Genomic DNA, 14,564 nt, shown 5'->3' on the forward strand with positions numbered 1-14,564 from the left:
GATTTTCTCAGTCTAACCAGTGTAGGCAGGAAAGATCAAGTTCTTCAAATTTGGCTTTATCTGGAGAAGTAAGACAACCCAGGGTTGCCTCCATCTTACGAAACTGTAAAAATCTGTTCCTAAAATTCACCTTTGCAGCTGCTACAATGCTAGAAAATTCCTTGTAGATTTCCTGATGGCTTGTAGGATTGTCTGCAAATGTTGTAGAATTTTCTAAATGCATTTTTAGATTTGGAAAATATTTCAGCTGCCCACTTTCAAGGTCTCTTTCAAAAACCTGCAGTTTTCTCTCAAATGTTTTTATATCACAAAACATTCTTTCTGCTGTTTTCTCTACCTTGCAGTTGTTTGTTCAGTGCATTGAAGTGTTGTGTAAAATCAGTAAAAAACATGAGGTTGGTAAGCCAGGCCATATCAGTGAGCTGTGAATATTCTTGCCCTTTTTCATTCATAAACAGCCTAATTTCATCCAAGCAGGCTACAAATCTCTCCAGGACTCGTCCTCTGCTCAGCCACCGGACATTATTACATAAGTAAACAATTATACTGTGCCTGAACCTCCTCAAGAAGTGCTTGAAACTGTCTACAATTCAGAGCATGAGCCATGATGTAATAGAGACGCGCAGGGCAGAGCCGGAGAGGCGAGCTGCCCCGACAAACAGCTGAGCTGCCCCTGCAGCTCAGCTGAGAGGGAGGGGCGTGGCAAGGCGCTCGGCCACAGCCTCTCCCATCCCAGGTAGAGACGCGCAGGGCAGAGCCGGAGAGGCCAGCGGCCTCGACAAACAGCTGAGCTGCCGCCGCAGCTCAGCTGAGAGAGAGGGAGGGGCTTGCCCCGGTGCAAGGAGAGGGAGGGCGCCAGCGCAGGCATGGGGAGCATGGGCTTGGGGAGAAGGAGCACCGCCCTCAGCGCCCTCACCACAGTAACACGGCACAGCCCTAGGCAGATGCGACGGCTCCATGCGTGCCCACAGAGAGGGCTCGATGTGCCGGCTCCGGCACGCGTGCCATAAGTTCGCCAACACGGCCATAGATGGTGCGAGGAAGCAGCAGCAACAACAACAGGCTGAGAAAGTGTACTACTGGCACCAAGCAAGCAGAAGAGACTTTGTGCAGTGAAATCTATATGAAATAGCACATCACTAATAAAGCTGTTCACTGTCCATTAGGCAGAAAAAGAATTGATTTAGGAGAGGAAGAATATAGCTTAAAACGTGCTTTTGTCACTTTAAGGGAAAGAAACGCTTTGTCACACACAGGTAGCGAGGCATAGGAGAGAGAAGAACTGGGAGTTGCAAACTAGCATAGAGGACTGTGCTGTTTTTACTCAGTAAAGTACCATTCCAAGGAGATGAATGTGTCTGTTATTTGGGAGCAATCATGTAGGTGAATTAGGATTGCCAGCCTCTAGGTGTGGACTGGAGATTTCCTAGAATAACAACTGATCTCCAGACTACAGAGATAAATTCCCTTGGAGAAAATGTCTGCATTGCAGGGTGTGATTTTGAACTCGAATTTCCAAGAGAACTGTAAGCCCCACGTGAAGGTTGGCAACCCTAGGAAAGCAGCAGTAGTGGAACAGATCTACAGGATCCAGTCTACAAAAATGTGTGCTCTGTGTTATTTTATGGTCATGAAAACTCCATTGGTAGTAAAGCCTTGTGGTTTGTTTTACATTTGGTTGTTCTGAAGCTTGGTGGAAAAGCACATTTTTTCCTCTAATGACCCAGTAATGTCTTAATTATACATTGAGAAACCTCATCTAATAGGGCTTATTAATGTGTTACATTTATGCTTGCAGACTATACCCCAGAGAGCAAGAATGCTTTCCTGCTTTATTTCCTGCTTTATGGTATTGCTATTTCAGCATTTTGTGTTTTCTTTAGAAACTGAAATCTTTGCTGTCTTCAACAAACCAAAGATCTCTCAGCGATCCAGCCAGTACTACACTGTAACAGTCCCTATGAGAGTGTTCAGCAATGGCCAGAGCATTTGCAGTTTAGAAGCTAATTGGCTCGAGCACATGACGGATCACTTCCGGAAAGGGAGCACACTGGTGAATGCCATCTTCAGTCTTGGGATGGTAAATGGTATGGATTTTTTTCCTGCTTAATCTTCTTGAAATGGTGATCAGTTGTTTTATTTTTGTCTCTGTCACAATGAACAAAAATTCGTTTAGAACTGAATGTGAAAACCTGAGAGTATTTGTTATATTGCAAGTAATGGGAACACTTATTTGAGGCTGAGCAGCATCTTATTCCCTTCTTTTTATTTTTCAGCTGCTTTCTTAGCAAAATAAATATTCTGTCTTAATGCTAATTACACCTTGAAATTACATGCCATACTGAGTGTGAATTATTTGTTGGCATCAGGCTTTGAAGAAACAACATCTTGACAGATTTTCAAGGATTTGCTGGATTTTAAGTCCTGTAAAAGTTTTTCTCCGTTATTTTTCAGATCACTGCTCATGGTTGTCTTTTGATATAAGGCAGGCCATATAAAAGCATCAATCCAGAGCCATGTGTGTATGCATATTGCTTCCAAGTCAGGAGGCTTCCCTGTTCATCTCAATGTAGGGGGCAGATCTGTGCAAACAAAAGTTATGCTTAAGAAGCTGCTTCCACCAAAGCGGGAGGGGCTGTGGCTCAGTGGTAGAACATCTGCTTGGCATGCAGAAGGTCCCAAATACAATCCCTGGCATCTCCAGTTAAAGGGACTAGGAAGTAGGTGATGTGAAAGACCTCTGCCTGAGACCCTGGAGAGCCGCTGCTGGTCTGAGTAGACAGTATTGACTTTGATGGACCAAGGGTCTGATTCAGTATAAGGCAGTTTCATGTGTTCATGTGAAGTGAATGGGAAAGTCTCTGTGGAAGATGAAGCTTGGTGTGATCACTGGTAGCATTGCCAACTTCAGCTTTGGAAATTCCTGGAGATTTGGAGGCAGAGTCTGGGGAACAGATCACTGTAGTCATAGAATCATAGAGTTGGAAGGGACCACCAGGGTCATCTAATCCAACCCCCTGCACAATGTAGGAAATTCACAACTACCCCCACCCCCCAGGGCCCAGAAGATGGCCAAGATGCCCTCCCTCTCATGAACTGGCTAAGTTCATAGAATCAGCATTGCTGACAGATGGCCATCTAGCCTCTTCTTAAAGTCCAGAGATCAGTTGTAATTCCAGAGGAACTGCAGGTCGCTCCTGGAAGATGGCAACCTTAATGACTGGATCTCCTACACTTGTAGGATTGGGATGATTCATGTGCAGCTGCAAGCACCTCCGCAGTGTGGTTCTTCTTTCCCCATTTATCATAGCAGAAAATGGGACAAAGATATTTCTAGGGAATGGGGATTGCTGTAGTTGCTATCCACAGTGATGCCTGGAGAAACTGCTTCTTCCTATATAGACCCGCTCACCGTCTTCGGTTAACCCAGCACCATCCTTAAAGGTAACTACTTTTCAAGAGATACATTTCACTTCCACCAGATCTTCAATGCTTTTGATACTGACACCATACAGAGGAGACATGAAGAACACCTTCCTTTAAATTCCACAGGCTGGACAAGGCCACATTATTTCAGCAGTCATTTTGATGAATTCTTGAGCTCCTTTCCTTTCCCTCGATTTGTTGCAAGCAGCTGTTGCTTTAAAATTAGGGGCATTTGAGAGGACTAGAGTTGCCAACTCTGGCCTGGGAAATTCCTGGGGATTTGGGAGGCAGTGCCTATGGAGAGGAGAATTCTGGGAAGGATTTCACCTAGAATCTATGGTATACCATAAAGTCTACCCTCTAAAACAGCCACATTCTCCAGGTGAGATGATAGGGTTGCCAACCTCCAGGTATTAGCTGGAGATCTCCTGCTATTACAACTGATCTCCAGCCGATGGAGATCAGTTCACCTGGAGAAAATGGCCGCTTTGGCAATTGGACTCCATAGTATCGAAGTCTCTCCCCTCCCCAAACCCCACCCTCCTCAGGCTCCGCCCCAAAAACCTCCTGCTGGTGGCGAAGAGGGATCTGGCAACCCTATGAGTTGATCACTGTAGTCTGGATATCAGTTGTCATTCCAGAAGAACTCCAGGCTCCATCTGGAGGTTGGCAAACATAGACTGAATGTCTGCATTCATATTTGCAATTTGATTGGGAGAAACCTTGATTTTTTTACTCTTTGTTGCTATTAGTTGTTGTTGTATTGGTTGTATTCTAATGATTGTTTCCTATTGTAAACCACTTTAAGTGGAGATAGAAGTGGGATATGATTTTAAAAATAGCACAGTCTTTCCCATGTGGCTTGAGAACTTCAGATACATTTCCTCCAGAGCTGAACTCCTCCTTGAAATTCGAGTTCATTTGAGGTCACCCCCATTTTCAGAGGCTTGTTTCCTGACAGGATTAGATCTACAGTAGTTAGCACATTTCTCAGAGAACTTTTTCCAATGTGCAGCCTACTGATGAAGTAACTTGCCTTCTGGCTTTAGAATTTTGAAGTAGACTGGTCTTTAAAAAATCACCTTTACCTTTGCAAAGAGCTATGTGAACTATATTTGCGTCATTAGCCTTGAATATAATTTTCAAGGGGGTTGTATTATTTATACGTGAACAATTTATTGTGATATGAAAATGGGGTATTAAGCATAGCAAAAAATGTGAAATTTGTCACTGATATGAGACTGTCTTCTCTTGTTCCACACTTCCTTTATAAACAGGGTTTCTAGTGCAAATCTACAAACTCTAGTTAATTTGTTTGCAACTTGTGGTTTCTCTACTACTTGTTCTACCATGTGTTTTGGGAGAGGTGAAAAATACAGGGGGGTTTTCCACTCTGTACATGGGAATCTTCATTTGCAACACATGTGATGTTGAGGATTGCACCTGATCAGAGTCATCACTTCTCTTTGCTACAAATTACAAATCTGTCACTTGTTCTTGCTGAGCTATACACCTCAGGCATGCTTGTACTTGTGACTCCTCAGAAATAATTGTGTACACAGCCCTAATTTTTGTAAACAGCGGTATGTAAACACGAAAGACCGCGGTCTGCCTGTGTTTGTGCTGTAAATACTACTGTTGGAAACAAAAATGTTATTTTTTAGAATTTGGCCAGAAGGTTAAAGATCTGAGGTCAGATTTTGGCGCAAGAGATATAAAACACATTGAAATCTCTCTTTTAGAATAAAAAGGCTCTATTGTTTTTATCCTGCCTTTCCTCTTAAGAAGCTCGTGGCAAGGCACATAGTGATTCTAGGCAGTCTCCCCATTCAGCCCCTGATTAAATGCAGACTCTGAGGTTCCACAAGATTGCTGTACGGAGGGGTCTTCAGACAATAGCCTGAGCCCAAGATTGTTGTTTATATCCAGCTGCGTTCTTGTTGAAGTGAGGGTTAATGTTGACCTGTCCCAGAGAGAAACACAGAGAGAATCATTTGGTTTGTTTCAGCAAAAACAGTGTATGTTGTAGCACCTTTAAAGGTTAAAAAGATTTATTGCTGCATAAACTTTCATGGGCTAGGATACATTTAATCAAATGCATGAAATATTCTCATCCGGCAAATATCTATATGACCTCACAGGAAAAAAAATCGTACTCAGTGGGACTATAAGGCCATGAAATCCCAATGTTGTCATAGTTCTATACTGTTTTTAAAAAGTAATGCAAATATGAACAGTTTTTTAAAGTCCAAATTTTAATTTGGACTAAAAAATCCACATAATAAATAGATTAATTTTAAGTAAAGAATATTGGTAAAAGTTCTAAAAATTGCTTTGGTGGTTTATATTGTTTTAGGTCTTTCACTTTTAATGTGGAGTTTGTGAAACATGGTGGTTGGAGCTGATGACACCATTGCAGGAGTAAATAGCATTTCAGTGCAGGCTGGAAAGGATAACTGACTACTTCCCTGTGTGTGTGGTGTGTAGGGCTGCCAGGCCACAATCTGTAATCCCTGGGAGGAATTGGGGAGTGGGGTCTGGCGCACAGGCGTTGCGTCAGCATGCTGACATCGCTTCTGGTAAAAACCAGAATTGACAACATTAGACGCTCCAGAATTTACAAAAACTCTACCGTTTACCATGGAGTAAATTGTAAATTCCAGAGGGTCCACTGTGTCACTTCTGGTGCAATGCCAGCATGTGTCCCTTTTTCTTCCCCATTTCCTCCCGGTGGCACCTCAGGCAAAACACCAAGATGCTGTGAAGTCTCCCGCTGTAGCTGGAGGCCTGGCATCCCTACACACATGCATATTCCAGCAGTCCCTCATGCCCGTTACATGGGTTCCAGTTGTTAAAGGAGCAGTTTCCAGAGCAGTTTCTTGGAAACTGTGAGCTGGAAATGGAAGAAGTCATGACATGCACTCTCTACCTGCTTGGCAGGGTCTTTGCATACTAACCAGAGTTAAAACAGAGGCAGATCCCACAATGTTGTTTCTTGTTTTATGCTGCTGCCAAAGATCCTATAGCAAATAATAATAGCTTGTGAAATTGGTTTATGCTTGTAAAATTCAATTTGGAAATTAACAACCAGTCTATTTTTTCCCCAGCCCTATCCTCCAGCAAAGGAAGTTCTAAAGTTCAGATGATGGAATGCTTTCTTTTTGCTTTCTGGCAATCCATGCAAATTGCTAGTTAACGTTCTTAGAAACTGTCATTTAGTTGAAATATATAAACAGCACTTTCAAATATGAGTCACTGGACCCAATACAGACCAATTAGGCCTTCTTTTTAAGGAGAACATTTTAATTCTGGCTCTTTATCAGTGTATTGCTTAATATCCCAAAGCAACATATGAAAAGTATCAGTCTGTTGTTTAAACATTAAATGTGCATTTACATAACTGGGTTCTGGAGGAGTTTCCTAATGTCAGATTACGCAGTTGAGGAGGGTATGTACAACAAGATTGTTGTGTAGTATTACTCTGTGAAGAAACAGAGTAATGAAGTGAGTTGGGACCTGTATAATAAAGGAAGAAAAAGTATTCTTAAATGGTAGAATATATTGCAGGAGAGTGTCTGTTTCTAAGGAATCTTCCTAGATCAAGTTGTGGAAACACTTTTGAATGGTTGCAAAAATGCAGCATTGTAAGTATTGCAATATAATGTGTTGGAACCGCACCTTTTCCACACTTACATCTTTTGGCTAGTTTCCCCCGCAGTGAGATCATAAGCCACAGTTCCGAGCTGGTCACCATCGATCCCCACTGGAAGGTTTTCTTGCAAGACTTACAGCTTTGGCTCTGAATTGTAGTCACTGCAATTCATCTGCCACCTCTCCAAACTGACAGCTTTTTTCTTTGGGAGGCATAACCACCAATTATATTTTATTTTTTTGTGCAGTGGTAAAAAAATTACAAAGTCTGATCTGTGGGGGGGGGGGATTGAAAAAATATTTGCAAACACCAGCAGCACATATGCAGATAGGAAAAAAGTAACCTTTCTGAAGAGACATGAGGGAGAGTCAGCCAAACTCCCTCTCCAACCGCAAACTCTGGGGCAATTAAAAAAAAATATATCCAGATTTTTGAAGGAGACCAAACAGGACCATCCAAAACCATTTTTGGGATGGAAAGCTCAGATGTACTCTAACTATGAGAGGTTTTATGTCAACTGATATCAGCGAAATAATACTATAGTAATGTGTGTGTTTTTTTTTTTAATTAAGCCAGGATTTTTTGGTGTATCATCAATAGGCAATTTGGACAAAGGGAGGGGAGGGTGGAGGGTGGCTATAAGGGATGGGGAGACAGGGTCTTGTTGAACAACCACAGGCATTTGTGGGAAGAGGGTTGGAGCATCAGCATGACGTTTTTGTGATGCTTGAAAATTAGGGTTGCCAGGTCTCTCTTCACTACTAGCGGATTTTTGGGGGCGGAGCCTGTGGAGGGTGGGGTTTGGGGAGGGGAGGGACTTCAATGCCATAAGTCCAATTGCCAAAGCGGCCATTTTCTCCAGGAACAAAGTAAAAGCAGATTAAGGAACTCCACACTAAAAATCAAGCGAGTGCAAATTGACCAAAAAAAAAAAAAAACACCTTTGCACAAAAAGCACATTTAGGAAAAGCAGGGAATCCCTCCACTTTCTCCAAACTTGCAGCAAAAGCAGGGAGGATGAGTCGATACCCGAATAAAGAGCGAAGATTGAAAGGGCTGGACTCGCAGAAAATACCGGGTGTGGAAACAGTCCCAGTTAGCTTTTCCATTGGTGGAAAAGGGGGGGCTTTGACCATCAGCAAGACTATGATAAGGATCAGGGAATTGTTATAGTCAGAAGTAATGTCTGACAGGCTATAATATAGAGGGGAACTGGGCAAAATGGAGTGAAAAATTTTGCTGGATCCCATCCAGTCTTCTGAAGGGACCGTAAAGGAAAATAAGAAAGGTTACTAGTTTTTATCAGCAGCCCAGAATTTTAAGACAAATTCTGTTGCTGCATTTATGTGCCAGTGACACATAAGAATGCAGCTGGCACCTGGCATTTTTTCTTTTTCTGAGTAGGATCACACATGATGTAATACAGGAGATCCATGAACAGGATCTCTTACTTTTTAAAAAAAACCCAAAAAACAGATGAAACCAGTGATTGGGGCAGCTAACCAGGTTGAGGAGGACATGGCCTTGGGAGCAGGCATGGCCATAAAATTTCTGTCTCTGAACGTGCTTTTTACTATATGAAAATAAACAGGAAAAATGGCAACCTTCAGGGAAGGTGATTTATATTGGTGGGGAAATGGCACAGAAGGAGCACACCGCTTCACTGATCCACTATGTGAGTATATACTGGTGGCTGGTTTGAAGTTTTTAAACAATTAAGAGAGCCTTATCACAGATCTTCCACACCGTGTTTGGCCCTGATGATGTAGATGAATGGCCTGAGAAAGAAAAAATGGGAGACTATAGTGGAAACACCACAAGTGAATGATGTGGAATGGATTTTTTAAAAATCCTGCTTAATAACAAATATTGGGAGTATTACTGGATCCGATTGGTCTCCTGCCAAAAGTTTTTGTATTTGGTAATAATGCTCAGTAACTTTATTCTTAAAAAACACTGGTGCATACAATGAGTCCAAGCAGCAGTGTTTATTCAAATGACACGTTGTAATGGAGAGAAAGAGTTGCCACGGTCAATTAAACTTCTGTGCTCATATAGGAAATTTTGTGTACAGTGTATGTATGCTATCATTTGTGACAAAAGTATTCCAGCCCAGCGTACAGGTTCTGGAAACAGATCTCCAGCTGAAGGTATGTGTGGAAAATTAGATGTAAGTGGTATCAGAGTGGGAATCTCATCTTATGTGAAGCAGTCCAGAACTGTTGGTGAACACCAGTCAAAGGCAAACATGCAAAAGGTCACTTTCTTTATTGTACCTTTGCTGGGGACTTTTCATTCTAATAACAGTAACGTAAAGGTTAGGATTTGTGCATGGTTTTTTGTGTGTGTGCTGCTTATGGTTTGAGGGTGCCTGGTGTTTAAGTTATGTCATTAATTTTAATTGTAAATTATGGTTAATTTAATTGTATTGAAGTGCTTGTGAGCCACTCTGAACCTGACCTGGTTGGAAATGGGCATAAAAGTCCAATAAATAAATAAATATGACTTTTAATCGTTCAAAGACAACCAACAACATAGGGAGATGTTGCTACCCGCTAGCATAGCTGTCATAATAAAATAAGGAATCTTTTCCTATAGTCATCTTGTAAATCATGTGCAGGAACATTAAAATGACATTTTGCCCTGCAGAACAGCATCAAATATTTATACATCCACGTGAAAATAGCCTTTGGAGCACAGTGGGGGAGCTTCTTACCTTAATAAAAAATGCAGTGATAATGGAACCTTTTCTCGTGAAGGAGGGTGGATTAACCTTTTTACATAAGTTTAGTGAAGGTAAAGAATATAAAATGGCCCTAAAGCTTGGTCAGAACGGAAGTGATTTGTAGTTGAACAGTATGGATAGTTATATGATCTGGTTGTTAGTACAAATGAGCCATCATTTAGAATCCTAGAATCCGCAGGCTTAATCGCACCAATTATGTGATAATTGAAAACAAGTTAACCACTCAGGAATGGAAAGGAGAGGGGGTTAAATGGATAACACAGTTAATATGCAGCTCCTGGAGACTAATACGGGAAGAAAAAAAAACCCTGTAAGAGCTTTGATATTTTTGGATGGTTGTTAATAATTGACATGCTTCTGGCTCATTCAAGAACTTAGTACTATCTATGCTTTCATAAAACAAATTGAGCTACCTTGACATTCACATTTGGGGATACCAGGATTTGCACATGCAGTAGTTTAATAAAAAAAGATAATCATGTGCACTTTTAAAATGTCTTTTGCAGTAGTGGGCAACTATTCAGTTGCCCCTGTGGGAGGTGGCCCAGCCTTTAGCCTTTGTGAATTGTATTGCACACTGGGAAGGCCTGATAGTGGAAAGCTGCGTAAACCGATGGTCATCATCACTGTTTAATGTTCTTAGATGAGGACCGCAATATTAAGGCTTATGTGGTTTACCAAAATTGTACAGATTAGTCGAGAGCAATCAAAAAATCCTTACTCCAAGCAGCACTTTGGGAGAAGGCACTAGCTGCTACAGTATTCTGTCCAGGTTACTCATGCTCAAACCCAGGAGTACATGATATTTCTGAGTCATCACAGTGAAGAAACACTAGCCTCCGACCTTTGACTTCCAAAAGGTCCAACAAAGGTTTACATAACGTTTCGCACAAGGCCTAAGACCAGAAGAAATGCTTAAGTAGAATATGCTCTGAAAACTGCAGCTCTGACAAATTAGTGACCCTGAAGAAGATTATTAAGGAAATGACCAGTGGGGATGCTGCTCCATTTTGGAACCTTCCAAGAAAATGAGGACAACTTCAATCTAGAGCACTGGTTCCCAACCAGGGGTCCGTGGACCCCCTGGGGTCCGCAAGAACTAAATTAAGGTCCGCAAAACAAAGTTATAAACCCATAATAAATTAATATTTTCAATTAAAAGTTCTCTATTATAAAAATATATATTCAAATATTATTCTAAGTTTAATGTTTAACTAACAGTTATAATTAAAGTTTATTTTCAAATTCTCGGAATTTTTATTTTGAACCTTGGGGTCCCTGCACCGAACAAAAAAGTCCTAGTGGTCCCGGGCCAAAAAAAGGTTGGGAACCACTGATCTAGAGGAACAAAGTGGAAAGATTCCAAGATGTAATCAGTATGCCTAGAATCTCACCTCCTCATTTTGCAGAAAACCTTAATGCATCTTCAGAACTTCAGCAAGTAGGTATTGAAGATGACCACATCTCTGGGTGTCCAAGGTTATGTTATCTCCTTGAAATGGCCGGACACAGTTGTCACAGATGCAGATCAGAGCACAGAAGGCAAACCAGTGTTACGGGTTTAGTCCAGTTTACTAGAAACGATGAGCCACTAGACTGGAAACTGTTCAAATTGTAGGAAGAAGAATGGACTTTAATGTTCATGTGTCCAACATCTAACTTTTATATAGTTGATTCTTTTGATGAAAATAAAAGGCAAAATCCCCAGGACTCCCATATACAAGGAAGGCAGAAAGCAAATATGAGTCTTGCTGTGCTTTGGTGTTCCAAGATCACAAATTTCCAAGCAGTTGCTATGGTTATTATCAGTATTTTTGTGAGAACAGATTATTACTTTTATGGATATACTGTATGATGAGGAACAAATTTAGATTGAGACTGTTGAACAAGTACGTCATCAGATCAATATGACAAAACAGTCTATTGTACTGTACAGAACAAATCTTCTGCAGCTTCCCTGAAGAGATGCTGGCCAAGAATGTCACCTTCCTAACAAAATTAGTACAAAAACGGGTCATTTGAAGAGGAGGGGTCTTTGCAAAGAGAGCAGATTCTTCCCTATGTCCTGGGATGAGTTGGCCATGAAAGCTACTGGGAAGGTCCCAGTGAGCTGATGGACTAAGAGGCTACTCCCCATTGGGAGCTCTGACCAAGGTGAGAGTCATCATTGATGACCCTCACTTTACGGAAGGCAGGCAGAAGCTGGTAGCCTTTGATTTACATGAGGTAGATGGGCAGGAGTTATTGTTGCTGCCAAAATCTCTGTTGCTGTACATATTGGGGCAGAGGAAGTGGAAGAGCCCTTTGCCTGTCTTCTGATTTATGCAGCAGGGGATGAAGTTAATGATGGTGATCATTCAGCCTAAATTCAATGCAAAATATACCCCCTCTTAATTTCTTACTGGCCACAGAAAAAGAGGAAGGCTTGTGCAAAGGGAAGATCTCATCAGATCTCAGAAGCTAAGCACTTGGAACTTGGAAGGGAAACCTCCACGGCAGAGAAAGGCAATGGCAAACCACCTCTGCTTAATCACCTGCCTTGAAAGCCCCTTGCTGTGGTCATAAGTCACCTGCGACCTTGCTGGGGTCATAAGTCACCTGTGACTTGACGGCACTTTACATGCAAGATAAGATAATGTAAAAGTGTACTTTTGCTCCCCCCCCTTCAAAAAAAAAAAAGGTAGCTCCGGCTCTGTGTTAAAAAGTTGTGTATTCTTTAAATCTTCTTGCTTTATTAGTCTCATTCGTTTTAATGAAGTGGGACTGTGCATGGTTCTGCCTGTGTCTTTCTATTATTCTTTTAATAACATGCATGGAAGAAACATGTGTTGTAATAGTAACCATGTGCGGCTTACAAGAAAATTTTGTGTTTGCACAGATTCCTTCCAGGGTATGACAGATGGAATGTTCATCTTTGAAGATCTTTCTCTGGAAGATAACAAAAGTGTACAAGGCTATGATGCTATTGTTGTAGAACAATGGACTGTCTTGAATGTAAGTGTACTATTTGCTTTCTTGTTCGTTTCTTGAAGCCCACACCAAAAAGAAATGAGTATTTGTGTTATCCTGCTTTCTATCTCTATTAGCAATGATCTCTATATTCTTTTCACCGAATAAAATGCTTTACAATATTTTATTTTTCCAGCAGGATAGTCTTGACTGCAGCCAAAACAACAGATAATTGTGGCACTAGCAAACCGATTGTCACATAAGCTTTTGTGAGCCAGTGTCCACTCTGTCAGATGCGTGCAAGACAAAGTGAGTCTGGCTCATGAAAGCTTATGCCATAATAAATGCATTAGTTTTTAACATGCCTCGAGAGTCTTTGTCTTAATATTTTCTTAGTTATTTCCCCAACAGCTCCAATGGCTCATGTCTAGGAGAGCAGTATAGGGCTTAATTAAAAGTGCTGGTGGGAGATCCATTAACGGTTTTTCTGCTTTTAAAAAACTACAAACAGCCATTATAAGCACCTCCAGTTTGGATCAGGGCCACAGCACAGGAGGAGAGGAATTTAATTGTTTTCCCTGAATATTTTTTGCAATCTCAATCCCCTTGCCACCCACCCTGGGCTGCCTTTGCCCTCTGCAAAAATGTACAGATACCATAAGCATGCATATACACTTTCTTCCTCAGGACAAATTGTAACAGGAGGAAGGGCTGAGATGTGCAAAGATGGCACAAGAAGAAAAGATTAAAGAAACCTCTCTTCTCTCCCCACCTCCTCGTGCCACAGCCCTAATCTGAATCTGGTGCCTCCTATTGCTGCTATGTGCAATTTAAAAACAGTGGGGCATCCATTCATTGATCTCCCTTTTGTCACATCTCATTAATCCCTTTCTGAAACCATTGAAGTGACTTGAAGATGTTAGGTTTCCATCTAGTTAGTTTTCTCGTGCCATTTTTAAGGATTAAATTACAGGTGATACTCAGTTGTATGAACGTTTTCCCCAAGGTTTCATTTTCCCAAAGCAGCTGGGGGAAGCTTCATTTTGGATTGGAAACTCATGGGCAAGGGAGGGGTGAAATGATGCTTATCTCTTTCCCTTCAGGCAATTTTCTTTATCAAGATCTCCAAGCTGCTATTCACCCATGTATATATATGTGTGTGTGTGTGTGTATAACTATAACGTATAGAAAGTTATTTGTTTTTTATTCTTCAGCAGGTATGCATAGAGAAATTTCAGTGGTTCATTATATGTGTACTTTCCTACTTGAACATTATGTCTTCATAAGGGGGGAAAGTAACACATACAGCAATGTTCAGACTTTTTTTTTTTTTAAAGGGGGACATAGTTGTGCCAATCAAGTTATCTATGTGTATTTCAAAGCTTTTAGAACCACTGAGATTCAATATATTAGTTACAAATAATATTGTGAATTTTGCTTTCACTTTGCAGGTCATTTGACTCTTGCTGTTTGTTTTAATCAGCATGACACTTAAGCATATGGTATAACATCAAACATATCATTCTCTTTTTTAAATGGAGCATCAGACCTGCTTATTCCTGTATAGTTCCATAAATACTAATGCTACATAATCTAAGCAGAGTTTCCTTCCCCTTTCTTTATCATACCGTAGTTTAAAGAACAGCCAGTAGCAAATAATAAAAGGCCAAGGTACCCATTGCAAGAAAAGAACAAGAACTGTAATAAAAAGTAATAAAAGAGAAAACATATTAGACCAATTGCAGTCATAAAAGCTTTTATACAGAGGGAAATTGAAGAGGTGTAATTAGC

At 41.0% G+C, this 14,564-nt stretch overlaps 1 protein-coding gene across 1 annotated transcript in view; it reads left to right on the forward strand.

Moving 5' to 3' along the window:
- The window catches only part of RFTN1 (raftlin, lipid raft linker 1), a 124,729-nt gene that overhangs the window by 89,449 nt on the left and 20,716 nt on the right, over positions 1-14,564 (forward strand). Inside the window, exons 6-7 of the mRNA XM_056858007.1 lie at positions 1,884-2,087; positions 12,703-12,818. Coding sequence (XP_056713985.1) covers positions 1,884-2,087; positions 12,703-12,818 — 320 coding nt within the window. The remainder of the gene's footprint in view (positions 1-1,883; positions 2,088-12,702; positions 12,819-14,564) is intronic.

The sequence above is a fragment of the Euleptes europaea genome, chromosome 11 (assembly GCF_029931775.1).
Source record: "Euleptes europaea isolate rEulEur1 chromosome 11, rEulEur1.hap1, whole genome shotgun sequence".
NCBI lineage: Eukaryota > Metazoa > Chordata > Lepidosauria > Squamata > Sphaerodactylidae > Euleptes > Euleptes europaea.